This window comes from Microcaecilia unicolor, chromosome 10 (assembly GCF_901765095.1).
Source record: "Microcaecilia unicolor chromosome 10, aMicUni1.1, whole genome shotgun sequence".
In the NCBI taxonomy this organism is placed as follows: Eukaryota; Metazoa; Chordata; class Amphibia; order Gymnophiona; family Siphonopidae; genus Microcaecilia; species Microcaecilia unicolor.
In genome coordinates this window covers 40,955,689-40,971,906 of record NC_044040.1, presented here as the reverse complement: position 1 = coordinate 40,971,906, position 16,218 = coordinate 40,955,689, and the positions used below count along the sequence as shown (strand labels likewise).

General features: G+C 39.7%; 1 protein-coding gene across 2 annotated transcripts in view; it reads left to right on the top strand.

Annotated features, from left to right (window-relative positions):
- Positions 1–16,218, top strand: part of CERK (ceramide kinase) — a 126,012-nt gene that overhangs the window by 40,395 nt on the left and 69,399 nt on the right. For both annotated transcript variants that reach the window (XM_030216414.1, XM_030216415.1), the window contains 4 exons: positions 3,212–3,313; positions 7,415–7,537; positions 13,898–14,023; positions 15,472–15,535. In XM_030216414.1, the coding sequence (XP_030072274.1) occupies positions 3,212–3,313; positions 7,415–7,537; positions 13,898–14,023; positions 15,472–15,535 (415 nt within the window). The remainder of the gene's footprint in view (positions 1–3,211; positions 3,314–7,414; positions 7,538–13,897; positions 14,024–15,471; positions 15,536–16,218) is intronic.

Below are 16,218 nucleotides of genomic sequence, written 5' to 3'. Positions count from 1 at the left end.
CATCATGGCACATCCTACCTCCATCCTATTAATATTGTTCAATAGATGGGTAAAGTTCATATAAATAATAAACTTAATGTTCAAGAAGTATATAAATAGCAGTTACTTAGCTTAAGTAGGACTGTGCTGAAAAACTTTTTCTTCCTGCCGAGTTCTTGTCCACTGCAATGCTTTTTACAAAAAATCCCTCCGTGCAAAATATAAGACCAAAATGGTCACAGTTCAGCCAGTTCAGCAATTTCAATTCCCTACATGGGCCATGTTTCGCCAAACTAATGGCGTCTTCAAGGGAACTGATCTGAAATACAGGTTAAAAATTTTAACAAACCTAGCATTTTATCTCATATCTAAAATAAGTGCAAAACAATCTTATATAACCTAAAACTTAAAATATATTCCTTTATAATGGAAAATCCAAAATATAACTCACTGTTCAGCAATACCAGGGAGGAGCCCCACCCTGTCCGGTTCACTAGCCTGTGTGGGCGTTCTTGAGCAGGCTGTTGAGATTTGTCACCAGTGTCACAGAATTAGTGTCTTTGTCTCCTGTGGACTCCCCAACTGAAGGCCAGGTTGTCGTGGTGGCTTCAAACAAGCAATCTTCTCTGGGGCACATCTCTGGCATGTCCCTCTTTGGATTATGGTGGTAACTGATGCCAGTGTGACTGGTTGCGGGGCCCAGTGTTTTCACCACTGTGCCAAGGCCTGTGGAACAGGACGGAATCGCTGTGGTCAGTCAATCAGCTGGAACTTGGAGCAATTTGAAAAGCGCTTCTACCATTTCAGTCCCTCTTGAAGGCAAACCAGCCCGCAATCTCTCAGACAACACGACCGCAGTGGCTTACATAAATGGGCAAGGTGGCACTCGCAGTGCCTTTCTGGCAGTAGAGGCTCATTATCTCTTGCACTGAGAGGAGTATCGCCTGCAACAGATTTCGGCTGCTCACATAGCAGGATCACTAAATATACAGGCGGACTACCTAAGCAGGAATTCCTTAGACCCAGGGGAATGGGAACTTTCACTGGAGGCCTTCCTGTTGGTTACTCAGAAGTGAGGCACTCTGGAAATGGATCTCATGGCATCTCACCGCAATGCCAAACTTCGTAATTTTTCAGCAGAAGAAAAGAATGTGATTCAGAGGGTCTGGATGCCCTCCTACAACCCTGGCCAGAGTCAACCCTTCTTTGTGTTTCCCCCGTGGCCAGTGATTAGGCAGAATTCTCCACAGAATCCATCTCCATCAGGGATGGGTGATTTCTGATTGCACCGGTTTGGTCCAGGAAGCTGTGTGTTTGTTCAGGTCTGCTCTTACAGGGTCCCCATCCAGATGGAGGATCCATCCAGTTTTGGTCATACGGCCTGGCTTTTGAGAGATCAGAATCCCCTTTCATCCTTAATTTCGATCAAATTATTACGTTACTTCACACACAGAAGCATTCTACGTCCACTGCTTATGCTTGCATTTGGCATGTTTTTGAAACATGATGCTCAGAAAGGGCTTTGTCTCCTTTCATTCTTCTTTACCCCACATTTTATCCTTTTTACAGGATGGCCTAAAGAAGGGTCTAGCCTACAGTTCTCTATGAGTGCATATGGCAGTCCTTGCCTGTTACCAGGGTTGTATTCAAAATTCTTCCTTAACCTCTCATCCTGATGTAGTTCATTTCTTAAGCCTCCTCTTCGACATCCTTGTCCCCAGTGGAATCTTAGTCTGGTAGTTTGGTCTATGCAGAAGCCACCCTTTGAGCCTTTGAGGAAAGCTACCTAGAACGACTTTATCCCTAAAGTGGTTTTCCTTGTCACAATCTCATCTGCACGCAGGGTATTCAAATTTCAGGCGCTATCCTGAAGAGCAGTGTTTCCCAAGTCGGTCCTGGAGTACTCCCTTGCCAGTCAGGTTTTCAGGATATCCACAATGAATATGCATGAAAGAGATTTGCATACAATGGAGGCAGTGTATGCAAATCAATATCATGCATATTCATTGTGGCTATCCTGAAACCCTGACTGGCAAAGAGGTACTCCAGGACCATCTTGGGAAACACTGCTGTAGTAATCATTCCTCTCTCTTTCTGAGAAGGGAGTAACAATTCGCATGGTTACTTCTTTTCCTCCTAAAGTATTTTCGTTTCACCTCAATCAACCTTTGTTTTTTTCCCTCATTCTGAGAGGAGGACTATAAGAAAGACTTTAACTTGTTGCGTTTCCTTGACATTTGCGGTGTGATTCTTCAGTATTTGAAAGCTACCAATGAATTTTGCCATTGATCATCTTTTCATTCTACTCTTGGGTCCGATTCAGGGTAATGTAGCCTCTAAGGCGACCATTACACTTTGAATTAAAGAGGCTATGTTTCAGCTTATCTTTTTTTCTCACAAGCAGCTTCCAGATTCTCTCCAGGTGCATTCTACCTGAGCATTATAAATATCCTGGGCAGAGTCTAGAGCTTTCTATCTGGAGGAGATCTGGATGTTACATGGTCCTCCTTACATACTTTTTCCAGGCATTACCACTTGGATGTGGCAGCTCAGGCAGATGCTTCTTTCAGTGCATCGGTTCTCTCACATTGAGACATTGAGTCCCACCCTATGTGAGGGCTGCTTTGCTACATTCCACAAGGCTGTGGATTTCTCTTCTGCTAATGACAAGGAAGGAAAATTGTCTTACCTGATAATTTCCTTTCCTTTAGTCACAGCAGATTAATTCAGAACTCCACCCTTGTCAGTGCTATTGTTTTGATGTTTGGTTCATTTCTCTGTTTAGGGTTTTTATACTACATGTTGCCTTTCAAAATTATGCTTGTTCCATTATTCATCGTTTTACATCTGTGATGAAGGTGAAATGTTGAGACTAATTATTCCTTCTGCTTTGTTATGAAAAATACCAACTGACCAAGGAGCACCCTGTCCTAATATAACTGAGTTCAGGTCAGTGCTCTCTATCATCACTTGCTGGTAGATGGTCATAACCCACAAGTCTCTGGATTCATCTGCTGTGACTAAAGGAAAGAAAATTCTCAGGTAAGACATAATTTTTCCTTAGGCACAAAAACGTAGTGCAATTTAGCAAATAGGTGTCCCTAAGCAGGATCGGGCAGTGGAATACTTTGAGTGTTACCAGCATTATGTAATCATTTCATCATTTTTTTACCCTAAGAGAATGATGTATTTAATCCCTGCGTTTTCACTCTGTTTTATCATGCCTTTGCAGTGTGCCACTCTGTACCCATCTCAGAGATTATTGCTGTTGAGACAGAACAGAAAAGGTATAACAGTGACACATGGCAGAAATTTAATCATCATGCTTTCACAGGTAAGAAGATAGAAAGCTTGCTTAATTCTTTTGTTTTTGTATGCTGAACTATCCTTTAAAGTGCCATAAGAACTTGGCTCTTTCAACAAGCTTTTGGTATAAATTAGTTCAGTCGTCATGATTGCATGTTGTATACTGATTTGTTGTAACATTAACATTTCATATGTAGTTGTGGCATGAATAATCAAAAAACACTGTGCTGTGTTGCTAGATGCTGGGTAGACAGAAATTAGGAATTTCTGCAGAGGGCTTGGGGTAACCACAGGATAAACAGGAGTATAGGATTTCACCAGCAGAAGGCAAACAGAAGCTGGGAAGGGAAATAGGAAGAAACTTCTATAGCCTACAAGCATCTTGGAAAATATAACTTCCACAAACCCCATTTCCTGTTCTATAACTAATTCTCTAAACTATGTTTCCTACAGTATGCTGCAAATGCATAGAATTCCAACGTGTGAGATTACAAACCTCTAGTAATTCTTCTTAGTTTTAATTGCCTCTTGTACCATAATGGAAGCATAGTTGGGCCTATTTATTAAGCTGAATTAGCTGTTTAACATTGGAATTACCATGCACTAAAGCCTGTGCAAACAGTTAACATAGGGATCTTTTTACTAAGCTGCGGTAATGGGTAGCCCATGCTTACCACAGTTTAAAAGGGCTTACAGCAGGATGCTCTGAGGTATCCTGCAGTAATTCCCTGATCTGCACGCGCAAAGCATATGCTATAAAATATTTAACATTTTTCTGCAGACAGAGCGTGTCTAGGGGCAGAGAGAAGGCATTTTTGCGCTAATCAGCGCAGCTACGTTACTGTGTGCTAACTAATTAGTGCAGGATTAGCGCATGAGCTCTTACCATCTACAAAATAGGTATCAGTAAGTGCTCATGTGCTAATCTTTTTTAAATGACTGTGTGTTAATGGCAACATTAGTGCATGGCCATTGGTAGGGAAAATGGAAAATCAGCCATATTCCGGCTCTGGTAAAAATAGCCTTAGCATACATGAAAAACCCACGTGTGAGCCAAGGCCACTTTCTACTGCAGCTTAGTAAAAGGACCCCGTAATACCTTAACAGCTAACGTAGCGGGACAGGGCCTGGAGGGAAATTACCAGGTGGTAGCTATTTAACTGCTTTGCATTATCTGTTGCACTAATATCACCCCAAGAGGCCTGGCTATAACTGCATTGCATAGTATTTTTCATAGACTTAAAGCACAGTAGTGACTTTTTCTTTAAATTTAGCTGTGTGGCAAGATACTGGGAATTCCTCCAACAGCTAACACAGAGGTTTTACAGTTACCATATGTTAATTTTTGTAGCTATGGGTAGTAACTGCAAATAGGCCCTGTATGGCATATGAGACAATAGTAACTTCATATTTGCCACTACACATTATAAAATTAATGCAGATATAACACTCACAATACAGAAGTAATTGTTTTGTTTTTTTTAATGCCACTTTTTTTTTTTTTTTTTTTTTAATTCTTTTTATTAATTTTTTATAGTATAGAACATTATCAGGATTTACAACATTTCAAAATTTACTACATACAGCTGAATCTCTTAATACAGTCCTGCTTCATTATCCTTTGCCCTCCCTCCCTCCCTCCCTAGTGTCATGGTGGTGCTATATTCTATTCTTGAAATTGTTCATATGGTTGCCAGAGTTTGTCAAAGGCTCCCATTCTTCCTCGTCTTATAGCTGTTAGTTTTGCCATCTGATACATAAAGTCAACTTTTTGCTGCACCTTTTGTATTTCAGGTGGTTGCGGTTTTTTCCAGTCTCTTGCTATTGCTATTTTGGCTGCCACTAGATATTGCGTTGCTAGCTTGTGTTGGAGTCCTTTTAGTGATATCGGTTTCAAATGCAGGAGGCAGTTCTCCGGCCTGCATGGGTAGGGGTGTTGTAGCACTTTAGTTATCAGTGTGATCACCGACCTCCAATATGCTACTATCTTTTAATGCCACTTTTTTAAACAAACTACTAGCAGAAGTTGCAACATAATTCAGTTAAATCAGAATAATCAATATCCATCTCTTCTGATATATGTTTAATTGCCGATGTCCAGGTTATTTTTTTTGCTGTACACTGCCTTGGGTGCATTTCTTCAAAAATGCAGTAAACACATCCTAATAAATTCCCGAGGAGATGCTGGTATTTAGATATTTCATTTATTCTATTTATATACTGTTTCTTATTGCGATAGTAAAACAGAACGGTTTACATAAAAAAAAAAAAATACATCTCAAAGCACACAAAAAGAACTCCAGTCAATAATAGGAAAGCACAGCAAACCAGACGCAGTAAAAACATAATTAGTACAACACAATATCTAAATTAAAATACACATTAAATACAGTTTAACCTAAATTTTAGCATTTACCCTACTCTTTTATAGATTCTCTTCAATATAATTGGTAAAAAGAAAAGTCTTCAGTAGTTTTCGAAAATGAGTATAAGATTTGGATGCTCTTCCTACTTAACCTCTCACTGTGATGAATTTAACTACCCCAGGTTAACAGTTTGCTGATCAATGATAGAAGGAGCTGGAGGCATCACACTGAATTATTTTGTACCCTATGTACAACAGAAGCATGGAGTTCAGAGGGTAACATGTTTGCAAATATTAGAGCTTTTATTTTAAAAAGATATAAAAAACCTAATACAATTATATTTAGACAAAAAAAGAAAGGAAGCCTAGGAACAAGATTCAAAGAAGCAGCAAGAGAGAGCCAAGAAACATTGTAATTGATGTTGTAAGGCAGTGTTTCCCAAGTTGGTCCTGGTGCCAGTCAGAATTTCAGGATATCTGCAAAGAATATGCATGAAAGAGATTTGCATACAATGGAGGTAGTGTGGGCAAATCAATCTCATGCATAGTCATTGTGGATACCCGGAAAACCAGTCTGGCAAGGTGGTACTCCAAGACCGACTTGTTCTAAGGAATCTGCAGTATTGCTGCTTTGAGAATACATAAATGAGCTTAAAAAGTGGTCATTTTGCATGAGAAGGATATTTTTGGAGAAATTCTTTTTCATGTCTGTTTCATCATTTCTTGCAAAGCACAGGTGAGAAAAAAGGTAAGTGCAGTGTGAAATTCTAGGCTTGGCTGTGCAATATGTGTTGCTGATAGATTCTGCAGTATGACAGTGTATCAGTTCTCTGAACATGTTGGGGCAAGTACCCATTCTCCGAGGACATCAGGCTTCATATTCTCACAAGTGGGTGACACAGATCCGTGTCGCCCAGTCCGGCATTTTGCCAAAGTAAAAAATAGAGCTTTGTGGAGCGTGAGCGCTTTCCCGCCCACTGCGCGAACACAGTCTCTTCAGTTCTCTTTTTTTCTACATGAAGGGAAGGTGCATTTTTTCAGCCTCACTCGCCCGGTTCAAAAATAGCCTTTCGGCTATTTTTCTTTCCTCGTCTTCAGTCTACACATTCACATCACACTACTGCCTTGAGCAGGATACCTGATGCAACAGTCGGTTTGGGTAGTCATTTTGCAGAATCTTTTTGAGGTCTAGAATCCAACTCCACCCTCCTAGGCCCATTTTATTCAGTTCCAGTCTGCACTCACTCATTTTGTATAGTTTCAGGTTAATCTGTGTCATATCCTTGCTGTTGCGATGCCCAGTTAACCACTGTTTGTTGTTTTGGGTGAGCCTGGATGCTAGGGATTACCCACTTGTGAGAATATTGGAGCCTGCTTGTCCTCGGAGAAAGCAAAGATACTTACCTGTAGCAGGTGTTCTCGGAGGACTGCAGGCTTCATATTCTTACAATCTCGCCCACCTCCCCTTGGAGTTGTCTCCTTAGTTATTTTATTTTTTGCTCTAGTGTTAAACTGAGGAAACCGCATTCATGCGACGGGCAGGAAGGCACTCGCGCATGCATGGTGGAGCTTAGCTCACGCTCCTCAAAGCTCTGTTTGAGAATATGAAGCCTGCTGTTCTCGTAGAATACCTGCTACAGGTAAGTATCTTCCCTTTCCCTGTGGTTGTGAGATTTAATTTTGTTCTGCTACTTAGCTGCAGCAGTAATGTGGAAGAGAGGTACAAGGATTAGACATGACCTGTCCATTTCTTTACATGTATAGTTCATTATGCGCAAAGAGCACAGAAACACTGCTGGCGGTGCAGTGCAGTGACATTTTGGTGCAAAGATGAAGAGCTGTGTCACCAGTGGATACAAGCAATAAAGAAGCTACTTGAATTACAGAGTAAGTTCTGTTGTGACTGCAATGGTGAAAAAATTAAAAATATAATTTATGATATTTATTAAAAATAAGGTCAGAAAAGAGAAACACAACCACTTTCCACAGAGGTGAAGGCAGCACAATTGCTGTATGTGAGACTTTTATTCAATATTTACAGATCTGTTTCGAGATCCTGAATAGGTAGAGGGCATCTTTAAGGGGGAGCCTAGTTAAAGAGGACAAGTGTCTATAAAATGTTAGAGTAAGCTGCATAAATTGTGCCGACCTTACAGGCACAGAAGTTTACACTTGCTGTTGGAACAGATGTAAATGTCTGTGCCTAGATTATTCAAGTATGCCCTTATTAGCCTGTTTTATAATTATGTGTATACTTGCAAACTCTGCCATGCTGTGCCTAAACTCTACTCCTGTACATGCCTGCTGGCAGAGTAAGCACCATCATGTCAATGGGTGTATTTTTACGCCAGTTGGAATTTTATACCAGGCCACATATGCATGAAAGTTTCTTTATAAAATCAGGCCCTAAAGAGCCCCTTATGCGAGAAATCCAAAAAAGCACCTATTTTAAAACTATTTTATTAAAATAATATAGATGCTTATGTGCCTTTATGAAAGGCACCCAAGAAGCAGATCCAGTGTCATTCAAATGCCAATCTTTGCATTTACACCTGCTCTGACCATAGGAGCTAACTTTTCAAAATTATTGGGGTGCTAAGCCCAGTGGAAATAACCCCTCCCTAGACACATATAAGGAATTTTCTCAATATTGGGGGTGCTCAAGCACCCACAGAGTTGGCTCCTATGGCTCTGACCATCTTTGGGAAAAGGTGACTAAAGTCAGTAGAAACAAAAATTAAGTGTTAGTACAAACAATTTGTAATAGAACAGTCCAAACCCCATCCTTTTAAGTAAAAAAATAATTTAGAAAAAGATACAGAAGTTCAGCTGCAACTTTTTCAGACTGCTTATGCACCCATGATATGAAAAATTGGTTATTCTCAACATTTCGGATCTGTTACTTTATTTTTTTTGTTACATTTGTACCCCGCGCTTTCCCACTCATGGCAGGCTCAATGCGGCTTACATGGGGCAATGGAGGGTTAAGTGACTTGCCCAGAGTCACAAGGAGCTGCCTGTGCCTGAAGTGGGAATCGAACTCAGTTCCTCAGTTCCCCAGGACCAAAGTCCACCACCCTAACCACTAGGCCACTCCTCCACTGTAGTCACCTTTTCCCAGAGATGGTCACATACGTGTGTGAACTCAAGTATTCTATAAAATATGCACATACCTTCTATTTCCCAACATTTCCCTTTTGAATGCCTCCATTGTTCATGTAAGTGCATGAGGTGAACAGACTTGTATACATGTATACTGCCGCACAACTTTATAAAGGCCTTTTGTTTACGTAAGATGGACTTCACATGTGGAAAACCTTTATAAAATTAGCTCTATAGAATCATTTGCACAATCCTTATATTAGACATAAATTAGATTATATGAATACGTTTCTGTGGTTTCCATAACATCCATTTTGTAAGATGATGACATTCAGGGGTTTATTTATTTATTTATTTTATTTATTTGCATTTGTATCCCACATTTTCCCACCTATTTGCGGGCTCAGTGTGGCTTACAATACTTTGAGAATGATGGAAGTACAATTGGTTACAGTACGATTATGGATTACATTATGATGAGTTATAGAAGACAGAGTAAATACAGGATATCATTTGGGAATAGAACATCAGAAGATAACAGTGGTGAGTTGAGAGGGGGACAAACCATATCGAGGGAACATAAAGGTCTAACATTCTTATTTGTGGGTAGGGTTTTAAGGGTGGTGAGGATACGGGAGAAGAGACTTCAGGATAGAGTGTTTTGGTGCGTATCTATTGGTTTGTATGGACTTCATGTGTTTGATCCTTGCCGTAGATTTTCTCAAAGAGAGAGGTTTTCAGTAGTTTGCGGAAGTCGGTCAGTTTATAGATCATTTTCAGATTGCGTGGTAGTGTATTCCAGACTTGTGTGCTCATGTATGCGAAGGTCGATCCGTGCAATGCTTTGTATTTTATTCCTTTGCACTTAGGGAAATGGAGATTAAGGAAGGTTTGGGAAGATCTTTTAGCGTTTCTGGGTGGTAGGTCTATTAAATCGGACATGTATGCAGGGGCTTCCCCGTGAATGATTTTATGGACTAAAGTGCATACTTTGAAAGTGATGCGTTCCTTGAGTGGTAGCCAGTGTAGTTTCTCCCGTAAGGGTTTTGCACTTTCGTATTTTGGTTTTCCGAAGATGAGTCTGGCTGCTGAACAGAAATTGGTTGTTTGCTTTTTTGTAATTAAGGATACAAATATATACAGAAATGTAGTTGAATTTCACAGTTTTCAAATTTATTACAGTCTTGCTAGCCTGCATGCAGCTTACAACTCTTTAAAAAAAATCAGGTAGAGGAAAGGAAGAAAACAGAGGAGAAAAATAGCAGCAGGAGGGAGAAACAGAAATACAATAAATGATAGGAAGATGGGGTTTCAGAAAGGTCAGAGGGAAGGATGGTAAGTCTGAGCTGGCTAGCAGGCCCATCCTACAGTGAGTCTTAAAATATAAATGCATCCTCAAAAAGCTAAGTTATGGATAAGAATATAAAATTCAAGGTATGTAAGGGTAAACATGTAAGAAAAAAAAAAAGACAGACAAGACAAGCTGCCTTTAAAAGCTGTTATGGAACTTGGAACAGTGAGGGAGCTTGGGGAGGGGGCCTGTTTTGGGTCCAGACATCTATCAAGGTTGGTGGAGGCTGCAGGAGGTACAGAAAGTGCTGAAAGTGCTATATTAGAAGTGCAATAGCTTTTCTGCCCTGGCTGCCACAGGGATGTGATGGGCAGGCTGCGGCTGATCTCCATAGTATTCCATGTGGTAAGCTGGGGCCATATTCCACTATGGGCATGATTTTGCCACAGGTGGGAACTGTGACTGTGTTGCCTGCTGGTTTTATGTCTCCTGCGCAGCACACCTTAGGAGGGGAGAGTAGTTCTGGAGGAAGGAGCATCCCCCCCCCCCCCCCCCCCACCCAGGGGTGGCTGGTAAGCAAAGACTGGATTAAGCTCTGTATTCACTGATTGGCTGCATGAGGTGCAGGCTCAATCTCAAACTGCCTTCAAAAGCTCTGACATTCTCTCAGATGCCTGGGGTGCCAGGAGGTAGCCTAATGTGAGGTGGAGGGGGGGGGTCTCAGGGTGTTCAGCTGTGGGGGCAAGGGCTGTTAAATACTCCAGATTGGTGGTAGTTGTTGCCAAGGAGTTCCATTCCTGGTTTAGCCTTTGATGAGGACTGATTAGTGGTGGAGAGACAATGACGGAGGGCTGTCACCATTGGACAGCTTTTCTTCAGGTGCCTGTTTAAGCGGAAAGAGCTGTCATCTATTATTTCCCAGTGGCCTCCTCCCTCTGCATGGTAGAAGTACTGGTGGAAGAGACACAGATGGCAACACAAACTTCGAGGATCCGAGGAAGCCCAAAAAGATTTCTTCTCTCTATATAAGGCTCGGTGCAGGATGGTTCTGTTGGCATGGGAGGCTCTGGAAGTGTTGAAAGCAGTGCTGTAGAGTTGGAGTTGGAAGCAATTTTGGGTGGAGTCAGTTGGTAAAAGCATAATATATAGTGCATTTTATCATTTTATTTTTATATATGCATAATATATAGTACATTTTTTTTTTAATTTTTAGAAGTCTTTATTGAACATTGTTACTTCTGAACATAGCTTATCTAACACATTTTCGTTTCAAAATACACATAACAATGTGCCAGTTGCATAACAAAGAATCTACAATATAGTTTGCAGTATGTAGTCAAATACATATTATACTTCAACTTTTTACTTTTTATTTGTAAGTAACACCCCATTCCCTACCTAATATATAGTACATTTTATCATTTTATTTTTATATATGCATATCTTTGTCCTGGATCTAAAGTTATGTTTACCCGGTGCTTTAGATCCAGAACATAAAATTTAAAGCCTAATGTCAGTCAGTGTTGGACAGTAGAAAAATAGAGGAGTTGGAGTTAAAGGCTTGGGACCAATTTCTATAAATGGCACCTTAAAATAATAGCACTTAGCGCTATTTTATAAACGAGGTTTCAAGTTAGGTGCCGTTATAGACTAGCACTTAGCACCAGGAACTGCAACTACATTTAGGCATGACCATTTACACCAACATAACCTTGGTGTAAATCCCCGTGCTTGATCCTCACTATTCTATAACGGTGCTCATAAATTGTGGGAATGCCCCCGATACACCCATGACCCTCCCATGGCTGCACCCCCTTTTAGTACCGATGTGTAAATTTATGCACACAAAAATTTTTGTTAAACCTAATTAGCACCAATAATTGCTTTCTATGTCAATTATTGGCACTAATTGGCTTGTTCAATTAAATTGCATGTACAAATTGGGCATACACTCATATTTGCACATGCAATTTTTAGCAACTTCTATAGAATTAGGGATTGGTGTGTCAGCTCCATAGCTCTAGTTGAAAGCAAGAAAGATCATGGGGAGACTTTACCTTTTATCACAGGAGGATACAGAGCAGCTGTTTTGCCTGCCTTGAGTGGACACACTCATGATGGTGGTTACTAAGAAGACCATTATTTTGCTGGAGGATAGCTTGGACTTGGACTCGAGAAAGTCAAAGTACTCTTGAAGCAAGTGTTTACCTTGCTGGCAATAGGGATGCAGTTTGTGTTCTACAGAGGTTACATGGCTTAGGCTCATCTTGATTTATCTGCAGGGATGTCTGTATTGCCATTTTTGTGTAAATGATGCCAGACAGACATTTTGTTCTTGCTTTTTTGGCGTTCATATTTTGGAAATGGTTGTTCATTTTTATTTTTGTTTTTTTTCCAGTTCAATACACTTTATTAGAATTTTTCAAAGAAGCTATAACAATAATAACAAAACAAAAACGATCATGAACAAGAACGTCCTCACGTATTTTCAGTCAGGAAATACCAACATCTTTGCTATTCAAAAATAGCTGCGAGATAGGTGATTTGGGTTTTTTTTTGGACATTATGAGCAGGACATCCCGATTCTGACTTGGTTGTTCTTTTGAAAGTGCCGCTTTAGGGTTCTGGTCATTGATCCATTGGATTGTCTGTCTATTTTTGAGTGTTTATGGTTTAAAGTTTGGTTTCTGCATTGGCAAAGTATAACAGCTAGTTCCAAATCTTATCCTGGAGATGACATCATTGAAAATCAGTGTTTTCTGCCTCCATCTGCTGGTTGAGTACAACCCACTTGTCTGGACTGGTGTAACAGGATTCAAGGAAAGAAAATCAGCAGATAAGTCCAAATTTCACCTTTCTGTAGTTTTATAAGACTACAGATTGATTCCGGTTCTGTTTGTGCCTTGATTTGCTAGAGGGTAGTTTTCAAATTGTATGTTTTGGTGCAAACTGGAAAATAGACTTGTGGATTTTTGCACCTGTGTTTTGTGCAAATAATATTTCTGTGGAATATGACATGTTTAGATCCAAAAAAATACGTTCTATATGTTATGTTACGATCCTGTTTAAAAATGTAGCTAGACATGTCTCCATTCAGTGTGGCTAAAGCCTAAGTTTGCTGTAGAGCAGTACTTCACAAACTTTTATCCAGCATGACCCCATTTTAACACTTAAAATTTTGAAACACTCTTCCCCCCCTCCTCCCTGATAAGAGCAATACAGACCCCCACTCCTCTCCAATCTCACATCTTCTCCTCCCTACTTATTCAAAGCATATGCAACAGCAGTTAGCACAAGGCTCTGTGTGTACTCATACACCCCAGTACTCTACATGGGGTTCCAGTCCAGCAGGAAGCCCACATGGGGGGATAGGGGCAAGGCCTGTGAACATTCACTGATTCTCTGGCCCTATGCTGACTACCAGTACTGGGTGGAGATCCAGAGGGAGATGGAGTAGCCCTATGATTCAGTCTACTGATGATGTGATCCTGTTTGGTGCCCTGACCCACAGTTTGGGAAATGCTTCTTTAAAACCCCATTTGTTGTTTAAGCTGCATTGAGTGAGGGCAATTTTCAGACAGTCAGTTTAACTGGTAAATGGTGATGAAAATTGCCCTTTTAAATATCGGCGGTGACAAGTGGTCTTGGATTACACACACATTATATAATCCATTACCAGTCCATTGTAATTTTTAGAAATTTGTTGGCATTGGTTGAATGGTGGGCCTAGATGATCTTTTATTGTATGAACATAGTACATTTAGGTTAAACTAATTTTTTATGGTTCCAGCATCATACTGTTATAACTGAAATAATTATCACTGTCTATTTTTATTATTTTTTTTTCTTTCTAGCATCTAGACCAAAGCACTTACTAGTATATATTAATCCATATGGAGGAAAACAGCAAGGAAAACAAATCTATGAGCAAAAAGTGGCACCGTTGTTCAGCCTAGCATCCATTACTACTGATGTGATTGGTGAGTCGTGGGAACACAGTATCTTTAGCCTTAGACACTGCAAAGGAAGAAACTAGTCAGACCAACCCTCTTAATTGGTGGTATCACCTGGTGCACAATACACCTTAAAAATTGATGGGAATTAATACCCTAAAGCTAAGGAATGTGTAAAATTCCCTTAATGAGGAAACCCAGATGAATGCCGAACCAGGTTCATTTTGGGACTGCCCATTGACAGATTCACAGAAGCAGGTTTTCGCTTCCGCCCTAAAACTTCAGAAGGTTCGTTCTTGATGAATTTCTAGAAGTAAAATATTTCAGAGTGGTGGAGGAACTAGTGAAAAAGCCCTTGGTGTTGCAAGGTTCTTAAGCTGGAGTGCATATCCTTGACTGGTGACTACCACTTCAGTTTTCCTACCAAAGAGGAAAGGTGACTATTGTGTAAAATTTAAAAGGCAAGCACTTAAAGCTTAAATAAAATCCACTTCTGTATCAGAAACCAGTCCAATTTATCTAATAATGGACTCGCCAGCACACCTGTCACTAATGGTCACTATATCGAATAATCTGGAATCGCCACATCTCTTTCCCTGGCAAACCAATATAGAGGTAAAACCTTGAGCAAGCAGCATTGAATATTGTTGAGGTTTCCAGAATTGGAACCAACTGCTTCTCTGGTAGCGACCCTAAATTTCTAACTTTGTGACAATGGGAATGTCCTGCCTCCCAGACATGTACTTATGCACAGTACACTCCCAGCCAAATCTAAATGACATGTTGCTTTTACTTGGAAAAGATCAATTTAAAAATGCTTCAGTAACATTATGGGAGACAGTAGATAAAGACCAACCTGCCCCATCCAGTCTGCCCCAGTAAGTGCAAGTTACTTTCCCTGTGCCTTTGTTTTTTAGGTGTACAATTATTTGTCTTATCTATGTATAAAAACAAACAGACATGTAACGCTCAAACATATCTCTGATCTTTATTAATCAGGTGGCCTATTTATTTATTTTATATTTGTTTCTGACCAACTTTCCCAAAATTGCTGAGCATGGAGATCAGTAAAAAGGTTTATACAGGTATAATAGTTTTAAAAAATGTGAACATAGTTTTTCTAATATTGTAGATGATCATAACAATTTTGAGCAAAAGGTGAAATGCTGTTCTAACTTATTTAATAGTAAGAATTGGATCATGATAGGTGAAATAGGGTGGTTGGCCTATGATTTAAAATAGTTAGCATATCGCTGAGAAAATTCCAGTAACTGAGAGCAAAGGCTTATGGCACTGGAGCCGGTCAAGGCTGGTGACTTGAACACTGCCCTTTTTTATGGTTTTCAATATGGAAATAAACTTAATTGTAAATTATTAATGAAACCTAATCTTGTCTTAGCATTGGAGTTAAATATCAAGCCATATGAATGTTTTATAGTGATTAAAATTGTATTTTTATTTATTTGTCTCTTTAGTAACGGAACGTGCAAACCATGCTAAAGATGATTTGTTCGAGGTTAATCTTGAAAAGTATGATGGGTGAGTGTTTTCAAATACTGCTATGTCCCCATAGTATTATCTTCAGATTTTTTTTTTTTAGGTACCGTAAATTAAGAAAAAAAACCAAAAAGATTTCTTTATTACTAACTGCTTTCAAAAGTAAAAAACTAAAACTGAATTCTTTACATTTTGGCTTAATAATATTTTCAAGAAGGAATGTAGTTAACTCTCTAAAACTGTTTTGAGCTTTCTTTACTAGACTATGCTTTAAGATCCATTTTAACTATTCCAGTTGATTGCAATGGACTCTGGGACCAATACGTAGAAACTGTTCATTATATTGAATATAGTGTAAACCCATACTGCATCATTTGAGAACGTGTAATTTATTGTTGTGCTTGGCTAACAGCTGTGTGAGAATGGTACATAGATAATTATATGTTTGAGTATAACTGTGCTTCTCCAACAACAAGCAGTATAGCAAGTCCGTACAGCATGGATGACATAATCAGTGGAGCCCACATGGGAAAACATTTTCAGTTTACTACATACTAGAAGCTTTTGAGTCGCTTTACCATGCTTGTGTGCCACTTCCTGTCTGCTGCTGTCAGAAGGGACCACCTCAAGTGCTCATATTTCTGTGGAGCTGGCCAGAAGTTTGTCACCAGAGCTTGAATCAAGATTAATTTTTCTTGATATATTGTGTTTGATAAGTTTTTCTT